This window comes from Perca fluviatilis, chromosome 21, assembly GCF_010015445.1.
Source record: "Perca fluviatilis chromosome 21, GENO_Pfluv_1.0, whole genome shotgun sequence".
Taxonomy (NCBI): domain Eukaryota; kingdom Metazoa; phylum Chordata; class Actinopteri; order Perciformes; family Percidae; genus Perca; species Perca fluviatilis.
The window spans coordinates 16,595,437-16,608,789 of NC_053132.1; the positions used below are offsets into that span (position 1 = coordinate 16,595,437).

The 13,353-nt window shown below is 42.8% G+C and overlaps 1 protein-coding gene across 1 annotated transcript in view; it reads right to left on the minus strand.

The window, feature by feature from the left end:
* taok2b (TAO kinase 2b) overlaps nt 1–13,353 on the minus strand; it is a 30,224-nt gene that overhangs the window by 9,063 nt on the left and 7,808 nt on the right. The window contains 11 exon segments of the mRNA XM_039788031.1: nt 1,894–2,133; nt 2,338–2,541; nt 2,850–2,978; nt 3,340–3,517; nt 3,784–4,022; nt 4,616–4,822; nt 6,058–6,225; nt 9,124–9,205; nt 9,916–10,009; nt 10,176–10,267; nt 12,324–12,437. Of these exon segments, the coding sequence (XP_039643965.1) occupies nt 1,894–2,133; nt 2,338–2,541; nt 2,850–2,978; nt 3,340–3,517; nt 3,784–4,022; nt 4,616–4,822; nt 6,058–6,225; nt 9,124–9,205; nt 9,916–10,009; nt 10,176–10,267; nt 12,324–12,437 (1,747 nt within the window).

A 13,353-nucleotide genomic window follows, 5' to 3' on the forward strand; every position in this document is an offset into this window, starting at 1 on the left:
AAAAAAACTTTTACAAAAAGCACAATAATGAAAACTTCACTGGGTTTGGTACAGTAACAAAGGGTTCAGCTGCATGTTTACGTTTGCAGAGCCCACTGAATCAACAGTACGGCTTGTGTGCACACATGCACGATGTACGCCTGTTTGGAAAAGCTTCAACAGCCAAAATCGCGTTCAGCCTGATGTACAGATGTATGTGTGCAGGGTCAAATAGGTCTCATCTTTAAGAAATGTGACCACAAACCATTTGGGGAGTTATGTAACAAGAGAGACACACAAACGATGGTTGAACAATGGAACAAAGAGCATGATCACGCTCACAGACACTCCCACACTACCAGCATGTTTCACTTTCCTTCAATTTGTCTCACACTCTTGCTATCTCCACGGCCGAATTTTCCTCCTGACAAACCTTCCAGATGATGTTCGCCTCAACCCACACTCCCACTTCGCCTCTTCACGGAACAACCTCTCTTGCCTTCTCTGTCTCTCCCTCTCTCTCCCCCTCCTCTCCCTCTGTCTCCTCTCTCTGACCTCCCTGGGCAGCAGTCGGGGCAGCCTGCTTGGGTTCTCCTTCTTCAAGAGGCCCAGAGTTTGGAGTCTGATCCAGACACTGAGCGGAAGCTTTTTAAGGAGCTTTCCAGCAAGTTTTAGCACTATGGAGTTAGCCAGGTCTGCCAGGACCCCGAGGGGGCGTCTACTGAAACGCTTCACCCAGAGGAGGCCCTTGGCCAAGGGAAAGGTGTTACTGCAGCGAGCCTGATACTCTAAAGGCAAGCTCTTTAGGGGGACTGGGATTTTGGACTGGCGCCCACCCCAGTTGCGCCCTGCTTTGGGAAACATCTCATAGAGGTTACGCTCAGCCATACCGCCCAGGACCGACTGGCACATAGCAAACAGGGGCCGAGGCAGACGGAAAAGGACGCGCATGCAGAGGCGGTTGACTTTGCGGGGTGCATACTGGAGGAAGTCGCGGGCCGGCCTGACAATCAGCACCACCACCAAGTAGAGAGAGAGGAAGAGGGAGGGAGAGCTGAGGAAGGAGGCTGAAATCAAAATCATGGGGATGTAATAAATCCCCAAACTGAGGGAGAGTCCTAAACTGAAGAGGCCGTTGGCCCAGAGGCTGAGCGACAGATATGTGGAGAGAGAAAGAGAGCAGCATGAACGAAGGAAGAGGTACGAGAAGAAGAGAGCCAAGAAGGCAAGCTCAGCGGAAAGAAGAACAGAGGCCACCGAGGGCAGAGGAGGTGAGCGACGGAGGGAGAGGAGGAAGATGGAGAGTAGCAGCAAAGTGAGGTTGGAGGGCTGGGCAGCAGCAGAGAGGGAGAGGAGGAGGCAGATGGCGTGAGAGAAGAGTGAAGGGAAAGAAGTCTGGGTGGGGGGAGGGGGAGGAGGGGAAGTGATGGGTTCGGGGTCCAGCTCCTCTGCAGCATCAGGGAAGTAAAACTCAGACAGCTCATCGATCACTCGCTCACGGAGTCGTCTCTTTTCTGGGGACAGGGACAAGATGAACTCTGACGGACAACCGTCGGCCACGCCCCTGCCCTCTTCTTCCTCGTCATCAGTGTCGACCTGTGCAGTTTTACTGGGATCATCCTCGTACTCCCACTGCACTCCTTCTACTTCCCTCACTACTGTCCCCTCTTCACTGACTTTCCACTCCTCCCTCTCATTCTCATCTTCTCCCTTTGTTATATTGTTGTCATCGAACTCAACTTTCCTTTTAACCACAGGGGCACTCGCACACATTTCATCATCTTCCAATACTGCTCCATCGAGCTCATTCTCAACATCATGCACCTCCCTCCCCTTTTCAAACCCGCCTTCCCTCTCGTCCTCCCCCTCTACTCCTACCACCCCCGCCTCGCTGTCCTCTCCCTCCTCACTCACTTTGAGGCTCTTGGGCTGCTGGCGGACCTCCACGGCGTGTTTCTGACGCAGCTCCTGCTCACGCCTCTTGTTGTACTCCATCTGGTTGGTGAGCTCCGTCTGGTGCTGCGTGCGGATCAGGTCGGCCCGCGTACGCTGCACCAAACCCAGCTGGCGGAACTCCAGCTCCTGGGTGGACTCGTGGTGACGTAGAAGCATTGCACACTCCAGGTCCTTCAGAGTCTGCTTCTTGTTCAGGTCCTAGAGAAGAATAGAGAATGATAAAGAGGCAGGAATGATATTGTAATATCGTGAGGAGAGGAAACTTGTCGCAGGACACGTTTCTCTACAAATCTATGTTGAATATTGAATCCTACTGGACTGCTGGCTGCTTAAAATAGGTTTTAGGAGAATTGATTTGCTGATCCAACATTGACACGCCAATCTAATTTAATAAAATGGTACCTCTCGGAGCAGGTCTTGCTCCAGGTTGTGGCGTGCCAGCAGCATCTTCCTCTTGTACTGACGACACTGTAGCTCATAATACTGCCTCTGCCGCCGCAGCAGGCCTGCCTCTTCCTCGGCCTGCAGCTGCTGCAGACACTCCTTCTGATGCACCAACCACTCTTGTTTCTCCCGCTTTGGTGTTGACTGGTTCTCATTCAGTTCCTGGAGTGGAAATAAATGAAAGGCAATGAACAGAAAGTACAGCAGTGTTAGCTGAATAGGCTGAAAGATCAATGCTGTTTGTATAGTGTTAGTATGACGTAGGATTCATTTTAATTTAAGTCATTTTAATGGTAAAAATAAATAGAAGTTAAATTCTTATAGAGTTAAATTGGAATGTGCCAGTAGTAGCTGGTCGAGCTGATCAACAATGGTTTTATTTATTCATGACAGGAGCCACGTTTCTATCTATAATTCTCACACAAATACTTTTGTGGTTGTCAGCTGACTGGTGAAAAACCTAGAAGCACCTCTTTGAGCTGCTCCTTGCGTTGGCGATACTGCCGTTTCTGGGACTCCAGCAGACCCGTCAACTCCTTCTTTTGCTGGCCCAGTATGTGCTGCTGGAACTTCTTCTCCTCAGTCAGAACTGCCTTTGTCTGAAAGAAAAAACAAAAACACAATCTCGTTACCATCAGAGCTTTTAAGATAAAAAATATAGAATATTCACTATATATCAGGTAGCTGTTTGGGATTTTCCTAACGAATAATTTGTATAAAACAGAGGTTTAATCTTAGACTAGTCTAAAAGTAAGAAGAATTAGAAACTCAATAACCAAATTGCTGCTGAAATCAATATGTCCCAAGTGTCCACTCCGGGCGCCCGGTTAGGAATGCGCCTCACACACCCGGTGTGTGGGGTAATATTTGATGAAATCCTTCTTGACATGTCTGCATCTGGTATTCATCCAACCCTCTGCTCTCCTCTCACTATGGGTCACTCACCCTCCACCAGCTCACCTCCTTCTCAAGGATAGCCTGGTGCTTCTTGGAGAGCTTTTCTCCCTCCATTGAGAAGCTGTTCCTCTGATTCTCCAGCTCTTTGTCCAGTCTCAGCTGGTGCTCGTCCATCTCCGCCTTCAGCTTGTTCTCCAGGCCCATCAGCTGCTTCTGGTGCTGCCGGCGCATTCGCTTGTACCTGTGAGGAGACGCAGGGCATGAAGTTAGCCAGAAGGAAGGTAAGCTCTCTGATTCGCTTATTTCAAACAAGGTTTTCACTGAAGGTTTTATTTGTTCTCTGTTAAAGTTTAAAATGTACAGGTTTCCGTTTTATATATTTATAAGGTGTGGACTGGAAAGCCTTTTCACATTGCAAGTATGATTAGGAGCTATACAAATAAACTTGAAACATGTTGTCTTTGTCTTCCTTTTGTAGCAATAAATGGCATGTATGTGTCACCTTACCCAGACATCTGCTCTCTCAGGGCCGAGCCCTGCTCATGTTCCTGGATCTGACGAGTGACGAGCGAGGCTGTCCTAATGGTGGCAAAATGGTCTCTGCCTCGACGACGCCTCCCTCCTCCTCCTCCTCCTCCTCCCCCTCCTCCTCCGCTGCCTCCCCCTCCACCACCACCTGCAGACAATGCTTCTCGTAGTGGGTCAACCTCTGGCTGATACGGATCATCATAGATGTTGTCGTGGCTCTACATAGCGAAGACAGAGCAAAAGAGGAAAGAGAAGCGAGGGAAAGGATTTATAAAAACAAGTGTGTGGTGGTTTAGGATAAGGATAGGAATTTTCCACTGTCTAGTCTTTTAGCTAAATGTCATCCTAGTATTAAATATCAAATACAGGGGCATTAACTTCATTTGGGGCTTTGGCTCAGTGAAGATTCACTCAGCCCAACAAAACCTGAAGCTTCAGCAGTTGGTCTGGTGAACTTGCTGTTGTGCTGTGTTTTGACTTTCTCCCTCTACTCTGCAGGTGGAAAGACCGACGTGTCTACAGTGCACCTGTAGGTCTAAACGGCTTTTACCTTCCATTTCCTGTAGGTGGCGCAAGTTTGCATGTGTAAAATTGGCCTGACAAGTTTGTCCAACTCCAGTATTTAAGTAAGACAAAGTGAAAAGTAAGTGAAAGGGTTATGCTTCCAATACCTTTACAGAATTTACTCACTGATGATTTTATGCACCTTAAAACAAATTTTATTTCTATTATGATATTATGATGATATACATCTTAGGAAAAGGCTCTATGTGAAACGGTGTCCCACAGACAGGAAAACATTTGGACTGACCAGGGGCTTGTGCAGGACGGAGCTGTTAGAGGTGACGGTGTGCTCTCCCTCCTGCATCATGGCCATCTCCCCGCTGTCGTCAGAGCCGTCTGCCAGGCTGTTGACTGAGCTGCTCTGGGAGCTGGCACTGATTGACATGGATGGCAAAGAGTGGGAGCTCTCCATGCTGTTGACTGTGCCGGTGCGCAGCATATACTGCTCCACATCCTTACGGTAAAGAAAAAGAGGACGTTTTGTTAGGTGGTGCAAGTGTTTTTACCAGTTTATAGCGTACACAAATGTGTTTATCCTAAGAAAACCCTTCTGAGCAGACATACAGTAAATATGAAACAAACCAACAGTGAGACACGAGCCAACACTATAAAAGTGCAGCCCTGCGTTCTTAGAATTCCTTCATTTCCTTTTTCGGGGGAACAACTAACTGGAATTAAATGTTTATGCAAACAAAGGCCTTTGTATGGAGAGGAAGGGGCCCTAAGTTCACAATATATATATTCACACATACAATACAAAGGCAGGATGGATGCTGAAACCAGCTGTTTTTCCTTACAGACCCTGATACTTGCTTCTTCCTCTTCAGAAATAAGTTTTTTTGCAAGCTTCATTTTTAAGGCAGCTCATACTACTTTGTTTTGTTTAACTAGACTCCTACGAACTTTAGGATTATTACAGGAACTCCGTTATGAAGTTTAGGGTTAGGAGTTTCTGAAAGTTTGGAGAGATTTCCATTTCAATCTCACATTTACAACAAAATGAGAAGTAATGAGTGTGTTTTCAAGAGTCCTTGTGTCATTCTCGTGGTTAGCAGGAAATACGACACAATAACCAACTTTGAGGCACACAAAAATCAGACCACTCAAAGCACTGTAATGTTTAAAGTAAAGAAGTCCCTAGGCGACCTTAAGAATCAATATTGGTGCTGATCTGGGCATATTTTTATCTGCTAAAATAAAGCGGAACAAATGTGATCCTTTCATTACTGTACTCTACTGTGTTTTGTCAACCTCGCCTGCTAGTGTTGCAGCATTGCTCTCATTTATGACAGCAGGTTTCTACGGTGCGAGCATTCCAACCAGGACTTGAATCAGGTAGCTTGTGAAAAATAAGGTTTGCCAAATTAAGTAGTCTACAGCTGTTATTTAAATGTGTCAGATACACATTCAATCAACATTTAGGTAAATAGGTACCTACAATCAGTATCGGATTGGACACCCAGTGTTAAAGGACTCGGCTCGGGGACAAAAAACTTGATCAGGACATCCCTAGTTAGTACATTAAGAAAGCCAATAGTTATAATAGTTATATATATAGTTATATATATAGTAATAGATTTATCCATCAGTCACTGCGTCTCTAACCTTACGACCTCCCAGACTTATTTTTTAACCTCATGTCTCCTTACAGCTCTGTTGGCCTCTTGCTCCCCTTGTTCCCATTCTTACCTCTTCCTCTTCGCCTCCTTCTGGTGCGGGGCCGTTGTGTGCCTCATGGAAGAGGATTTTCTTCATCTTCCGGTACTGAAGGTTGTCCAGCTCGCGGACAGCGTCCTTGGTGCGGGCGATCAGGTCCATCACAGCTGTCATGGGACGCTCTCTGCATAGGAAATGGTGCTGGGTGGATAGAAGGGTTAAGAGAATGAACGAACAATAAAATAGTCACAGGATCCTGAGGGTCTGAGATCATGAAAGAAATGCAAATTAGTGGTGTTTCCATCAAGTGGTTTGGAGCGAGTTAACAACGTAGTTTCGTCAGTAAGCTGCCAGTAAACGGATTAGAAGAAGTAGAGGTTGCTAGACGGAAACAAAACATTTGCCTCTGCCATCTAACCGCATCTAGCCCAGAACGAGAGAAATGGAGAGGTCTTCAGGAATTTGGTTCAATTGAGCAAGTTTGAATTGTTCTTTAATGTCTGCGAGTATTGGCCATGTGTCATGCTGTCCGGAGACATGAAAGACACGTTATGGGAATATCAGGGAGGATGCCGACAGCGGAAACACCCGATTAGTCCTGTGAGTAAATGTCTGCTAAAGGTGTTTCCACATCCCATTTAGCGAATGAACTCTTTTCGCAAAGGCAAAAACCACCTCAAGCAAGTGTAACATTTTTGCAAAACTGAGGAAGTTTTGTTGAATTTTTTCATCTTTCCATTCACATTTTCTAATGCAATACTTCAAAATGTGCGTCAAAATAGGTAAATGGAAACACAACTACTGATGCTCACACATTACACTTCCACTCACTGTTTTCCTTTGATATTAGGCAAAGGCAAATTATTTGTTTCCCCAACACCAACAAGCTGACCTGCTTGTTATGCCAGCACACATTTAAGTCAACTGGACCAGCAAACGTAAACAGAGACTACTATAGTATTTATTTACAGCTGGTTGTAACTAAAGAGAAAGGGTAGCACTTTATTTTGAAATAACTAATTCAATTTGAACACCAGGGGCCTGTTTCACAAAACCAAGATAAGGGATTAAGCCGGGATTTCCCAGTTATCCTGGATGAATTAAGCCTTGATTCGGTTTCACGAAAGCGGAGGCACATAAATCACCATGGAGATTTATTCTGTACAGCTAGCCTGCTCCTGACCAGGCTAACAGCCAGGATTTATTTAATCCTGGAGCCTTTTCTGATCACCCAGCAGTGGTTTTAACCTATTGTTATCAGCATGGATTAAAATACAACAGGTGCATATTGCTGTTCATTTAAGTATTGTTATTATTTAAAGTTGTGACCATTATTTTTATAATTATTCATGTGACATTATTACTGTTATATTGCTGTATGAAGACTGATGTTCATATTGTTGTTAGAAGTTTAATTAATATATTATGGCAGTTGTTGAGATAATTAGAAAAGGCTGATCAAATTTCAAATGTGTTTTAAATGAAGTCTGTTACTAAGGGCAATACATACAATGCTGTACATTTCTATAGTTGACCAATGCACCTTGAATTATTTTGGTTGATTCATTTTTTTTTTTTATTCTTTAACAATAAGTATCATGTTTGTTCCACTTCCATGTACATTGTATTTGGCATTCTTAGCACACAATTTGTGTTGTCCAGTAAACTGCAACTATAATTTGGGAGGATTGTACAATTTTAAGAACATATCCTAATTGTACAGTCCTCCCAAATTATAGTCTAAGTTCATTTCCCTGGACCAGTAACTATCTAGTGATGTAGGCTACTGTGCATTCATGACAACAGGGAGAGGGACACCTCAATGGTTTTTGACCTTATATTTGGGGAAATAACTGATGAATATCACTCTGTTCCATTCATGTTTACAGTGTGCATGGAATTTATCACTTAATTATCTTCATAGTTTCTAGATTTTAGAGTCCAAGTTCTTTAGTGTCTTTATTTTCTATGTCCATATATACAGGGAGCAAGGCATATAATATGTAGAGAAGAAAACTCGTCCTCTATCAAATAAAAAAAAAAAACGCGGCGAACAATAGCGGACAGACTGAATGATAGTCTAAAAATATACATTTATGAACTACTGCTCTTAACTGAAACCATTCAATAAGTCACTGTCATTGGGCCAAAACGAACAGTTGTACACTTTGCATTAAACGCGAGCAGTGGAAGTTAATATGACTTAGGACATTTATATTTTAGCCCATGAGAGAGAAAAAGAAAAAAGAGATATTTACGCATCATATTCTAGCGTTGTAGAAAATTGATCTTTATGGTAAATTTCCTGAGTAACATTATCTTCTGCTTACTTTTAAGGCAAAGAGTACAACTGTTAATTTGCGCGAAATGATTAGTAGCCTAATCCTTGAATGGTATGATTATGACGGTTTCAATTCAGAGCAGTTGTCAGTTAATGTATATATTTAGGCTACAATTACGCATTCAGTCGGTCCGCAATCGTCTCGCCACGCTTCTCGCTGTTTCATTACAGCGTCGTGTGTTTTTCTTTTTTATACAAATGTATTTCATGATATCATACTTCCATAAGAAGCTGCTGCTCACTCTGTATAAAGTATGTACAATGCGTAGTCTCCATTTTGGCATCAGTAAATCTGTGATCGACCTCGCGGTCTTTTGAGGAAAGCCGTGGACGCGCATCTATCTGAATTACTTCAGCCTGGCTCGACCTAGTCGCTCCTCCTCAGCCTGGCTTGGCCTTCGTGAAACGCACCAAGCCAGGATGCACAGATTAGACTAGGTCAAGCCTCGATTTATCAGTTATCCTGGATTTATATATTCTGCTTTTGTGAAACAGGCCCCTGGTGTACAAAAAGGAATGAAATATATTTGTTTGCATCTGTTGAATTTGATTTCTGTTATTAATGAAAACAATACAATATACAATAATATATGACATATGCAGATTGGCGCACATAATGTACACATTATTTTATTAGAACATACAAATTATATTCATTCCTTAAATTTCAAACAATTAGTTCCCTGGCTAAAAACTCTAACAAAGAGATAATCACACATTGCCGCCTGCCTTCATATACAAAATCAAACACTTTGTACCTTAAGCAGCACATCAGAGGTAGGTCTGTCCTGGGCGATCTTTTGCAAACAGGAGTCCACAAAATTGCGGAAATAATCTGACCTGAAAACGATAATATTGTCATTATAAAACCACCATTAACATAAGGATGTTATGATAAATGAAGCAGCTTGTAAATGACCTAACTTCAACACAGATCCATGAATTCAGTTGGCCTTACTTAATACTTTTTAAACGCTGTATGTGCTGACGTTTTCATAGTAAAATATCAATTAATTAATTATTCTTTGACAGTAGTTTTTTGCAGGATGTTACAAAGCATTTAAAACCCTTCAAAATTTGCCGATTCTGACTGCATACTGGGGTGAAACAGTAGCGTCACACAGGAGTTGTGGTGGGTTTATATTGAACAGAAATGATAAAACCAATGTGCTTCTTGATTCCCTGTGATCTGCAGGCACCAAGTCACAAACACTTTATTGTCTTTACGGTCTAATGTAAAACTAACTGCAACAGACCGAAGCTGAAAATTCTGACTGTCATCATAGCGTTAAGTTCATTTTATTTCTACAATTTTAATTCCTTCATCAGCACTTTGTCAGCCATGGTTTTACCCTCTTGTAGACTTCCTGGAAATGTGTAAAATCATAAATTTAATCAATCCTCCATCCTTTGAAAAACATCACGTCGAAAGGGCCTCGATAACATTAGAAGCTACTTTATAAAAGCAACATTTGTAACAATGCTCCTCTTTGCCCATTAAACCAACAACAAAAGTCTTATTTGCCTAAAAGGACATTTAGGAATCTCACCAGTGATTAGACTGCAACACAGGGCTTTCATTCTGGGCGATGTGGTATAAGGCACTCATAGCATTCATGTTGAACAGAGGAGGCTTTCTTTCCGCTAGAGAGTGACAAAGCACGACATAGCGTGACAGAGAGTGGCAGATAAAGAGCAAGAACAAAAAAAGAAGAGAGGAGAAAGCAAAGAAAAGGGTTTGATGCTTTCAGCTTTGTGAACACACAAAAGAACACACACACTTGTGGACAATTTTATGGCCATCTCTTACCCAGCTCTATGCAGGTAATGCCAAGTGACCACACATCCACCTTCCCGTCGTACTGACCCTCGTCCATGGCCAGGATCACCTCAGGGGCCATCCTGCAAGGATGATACAACAAAGCAATTCAGTCTTTTCCATCTCTTTTCCTTTGATCCTGGACCACCTCAGGGCTCACTGTCACCACATGAATAGATGTGGACATTACAAGGGTTAGGCTGCAACAACAACAATAACCTGTTGCCAATGAATGGTGGAGTCTGATGTCCCTGTGAGAAATATGCAGGTAGTGCTGAAAGGTTTAGTTGACAGTACAATACTAAACATTTGCTGGTTCCAGCACCTCAAATACATACAGTATGTAAATATCTATTCAAATATGTAAATAAAGATCAGTGTGTCAATGGAAGAAAAAAAAAAAGAAACATTCAGTTACCATGCAGTTGTTCAAGTTTAAACTTCATTCTACTGCAGGTTTTAAATTAGGGCTGCATCATATGATGAAAATATGCGATATGCGTTAACGTTGTTGAATATCGCGATAACGATAAATAGATATTAAGTGTACTCGGTTCTTCCTTTCTGCTGCTTTCAGAATTATGCTAAAATACAACAAATTGCTTGTTGAATTTAAAACAATGAAATCATTTCATCAATCATTTTCTTTTATTGAACAAATTGAACATTGAATTAAAGAGAAAAGGCATTACTAAAAAAAAAGGAATGACAGTTACAGTTTAAAGTGCTGATATTTTCTTTCAACTAACACAAAAAAGAAATCTCTGAGTGTCTTTCGCGATATGTTGCAGCCTTTCGCGATGCGTTTATTGCGCCAGTTGATATCGCGATGATTAAAAAAAAAAATGAAGAAAAAAACGATATATTGTGCAGCCCTACTAGATGAATTTGATGAGATGGACTTTCTGGCGGCCACACGTTGTTGGAACCTTTTCGTTTCACAAGTGTGACAATAAATCAAGCACAGCCAGCCAGAGATGAGTAGTCGGCTATTTGAAGTTTGGTGTATTGCAAATCAAACTGAAGCTACCTGCAGAAATAGATAACATTAGGGGTAAGAGGAGAAAGGTGTTTCTTTTTGTGATTGGGGTAAAAAGGTAATCACTAAAGTAAAAGTAATTTTAAGATTTTAATCTGAAAATACATTTTTAATTCCACTTTGACTAAAGCCCTAGGCCTAAAGGCCTTTTTATGGTAGTGCGCCGAATCAACGGCGTACCCCCGCAGACCACTCTGTGTCTACGCCGGACCCTACGCCGTAGCCTGACGTGCACCTCTTGAAAAATTTAACTACACGTTGCAGCGACACATGTTGCTCGGCCGTGGCTTGGTAGCGTTGCATTTCCCCCCCCCCGACTCATTTCCTGGTTCTCCTTCTCCATCAACAACATGAAATCAAGGAGAGGGTGAACTTTTCCTGCTACAGACTTCCCACCATGGTCAGAAAGAACAGGGGAGACGCTTTGTTTCTCTCACTAAGAGGTACTCGCTCCGAAGCCAATCGCCGTCACTCTCTCACTTTCTCCCTCGCTCTACTACACACTCCCCACACACACGCCGGCTCAACGCACACACCAGAGCACAAGTATAAACATTAGGCCACTTACGTAGACTACAGCGAAAGCTCTGCATGGAGCCTCCGCAGGACCATAAAAATGCCATAAGGCTTTTGTGAAAGGTAAAACCGGAAAAGGTCTGTAAATCTGGTACACGCTGCCTTTGTCTAGGTTGAAAAGGAATAATAAGGTTTGCCGTCTATACATCCTCCTGTTGTTGTATTATAATCCTCATAAGTCAACAACATACTTGAAGGTAAATAGGACTGTCTCCAAATAAATCCAGACTGGACTCTTAAGGATTACAACTTTAAAAACTGCTTCCAGGTATATTATGATGCAGGGACATACTTAGTGGAGCTTAAGAACATCAGGGGGGTTAATTACATTTTTCATTAGCAGGGATGCTTTTTTTTTTAGTAAAAGTCTGTTGTTTGGGAAAGCTGATGAATACGGACATGAGCACGGTGCAAGCGTTTGCTGGGTCAGAATTTGGTGTAATTCTTATGAATCCACAAGGATTAACGTTCCTCATCTGATGACGAGGATGACAACGTTATGAGGAATAAGTCTGATGTGTTACCAGTAAGGTGTTCCCACGAAGGAGTTGGCTGGGGCAACGATGGAGGCAGAGCCAAAGTCTCCCAGTTTGACCTGACCCGGCTCCGTTAGCAAGATGTTTCCTGCCTTCACATCTCTGAGAGAGAGAGAAATGATCAGATAAGAGAAAATGACTGGTCAGGAAAATCGTGAGGAAGACAAAACAAATGGAGACATATAAGAGAGAAAATGTATTGTAAGGCTCCGTTCCGACCTGGTTTTAATATCAGTCCTGGTTCTAATATCCGTCCTGAGTGATCTGATCACAAGTGGACAGCTCTAGGTACGTGCGTTTTCACCTGTCCGTAGAACGTGTCTCCAAATGCGTCCCGAGTGACCACTTGTAATCGTATCTCACTTTCCCGCTCTATATGCAAATAAACATGGACATCATTTCCGTTTGCAAAGTCTGGTTATGTGAGTTTATAAATGTCAGTTGTTCCTCTCACATAAATCATGTGAAAAATGAAAAAAGCGCTGCCCAGTCTGTCTGTGTGCCAACCATAGACAGTATATAAAAGGGTGCCGACATAAGGATGTCTACTGACATGATATGTTTTTAAAAGTCACTGTGTTTCTGTGATAGGAGAAATACTTTGAATGAGTACGAAGTTCTGCTCACAGTTGAGTAGGCGGTCTTTAATGTGGACACAGGACACACTCCCGTTCTCACTGCTATTAGAATGTGGACACTAAGACACTGAACCACCTACAAACGTGGTTTTTGAGATCCAATCTCAATGCGTCCTGAGAGCGTTTTCACCTCTACCTAGAGCTGTCCACTTGTGATGGGATCACTCAGGACGAATGTTAAAACAAGGTCGGAACGGGGTGTTATTAAATGCACTAAAATGTGTTTCTGCACAGTGTGTGAGCACAAACACCATTGCATAAGCTCATCTTAGGCAGCACAGTTTGTGCTTTCTCCCCTGTATTTGTTTTGTCTCTTGTCACAAGAAGTGTGGGGGAGGAGAGCCGAATAGATATGGATAGTGAGAAAAGAACGGGGGTTA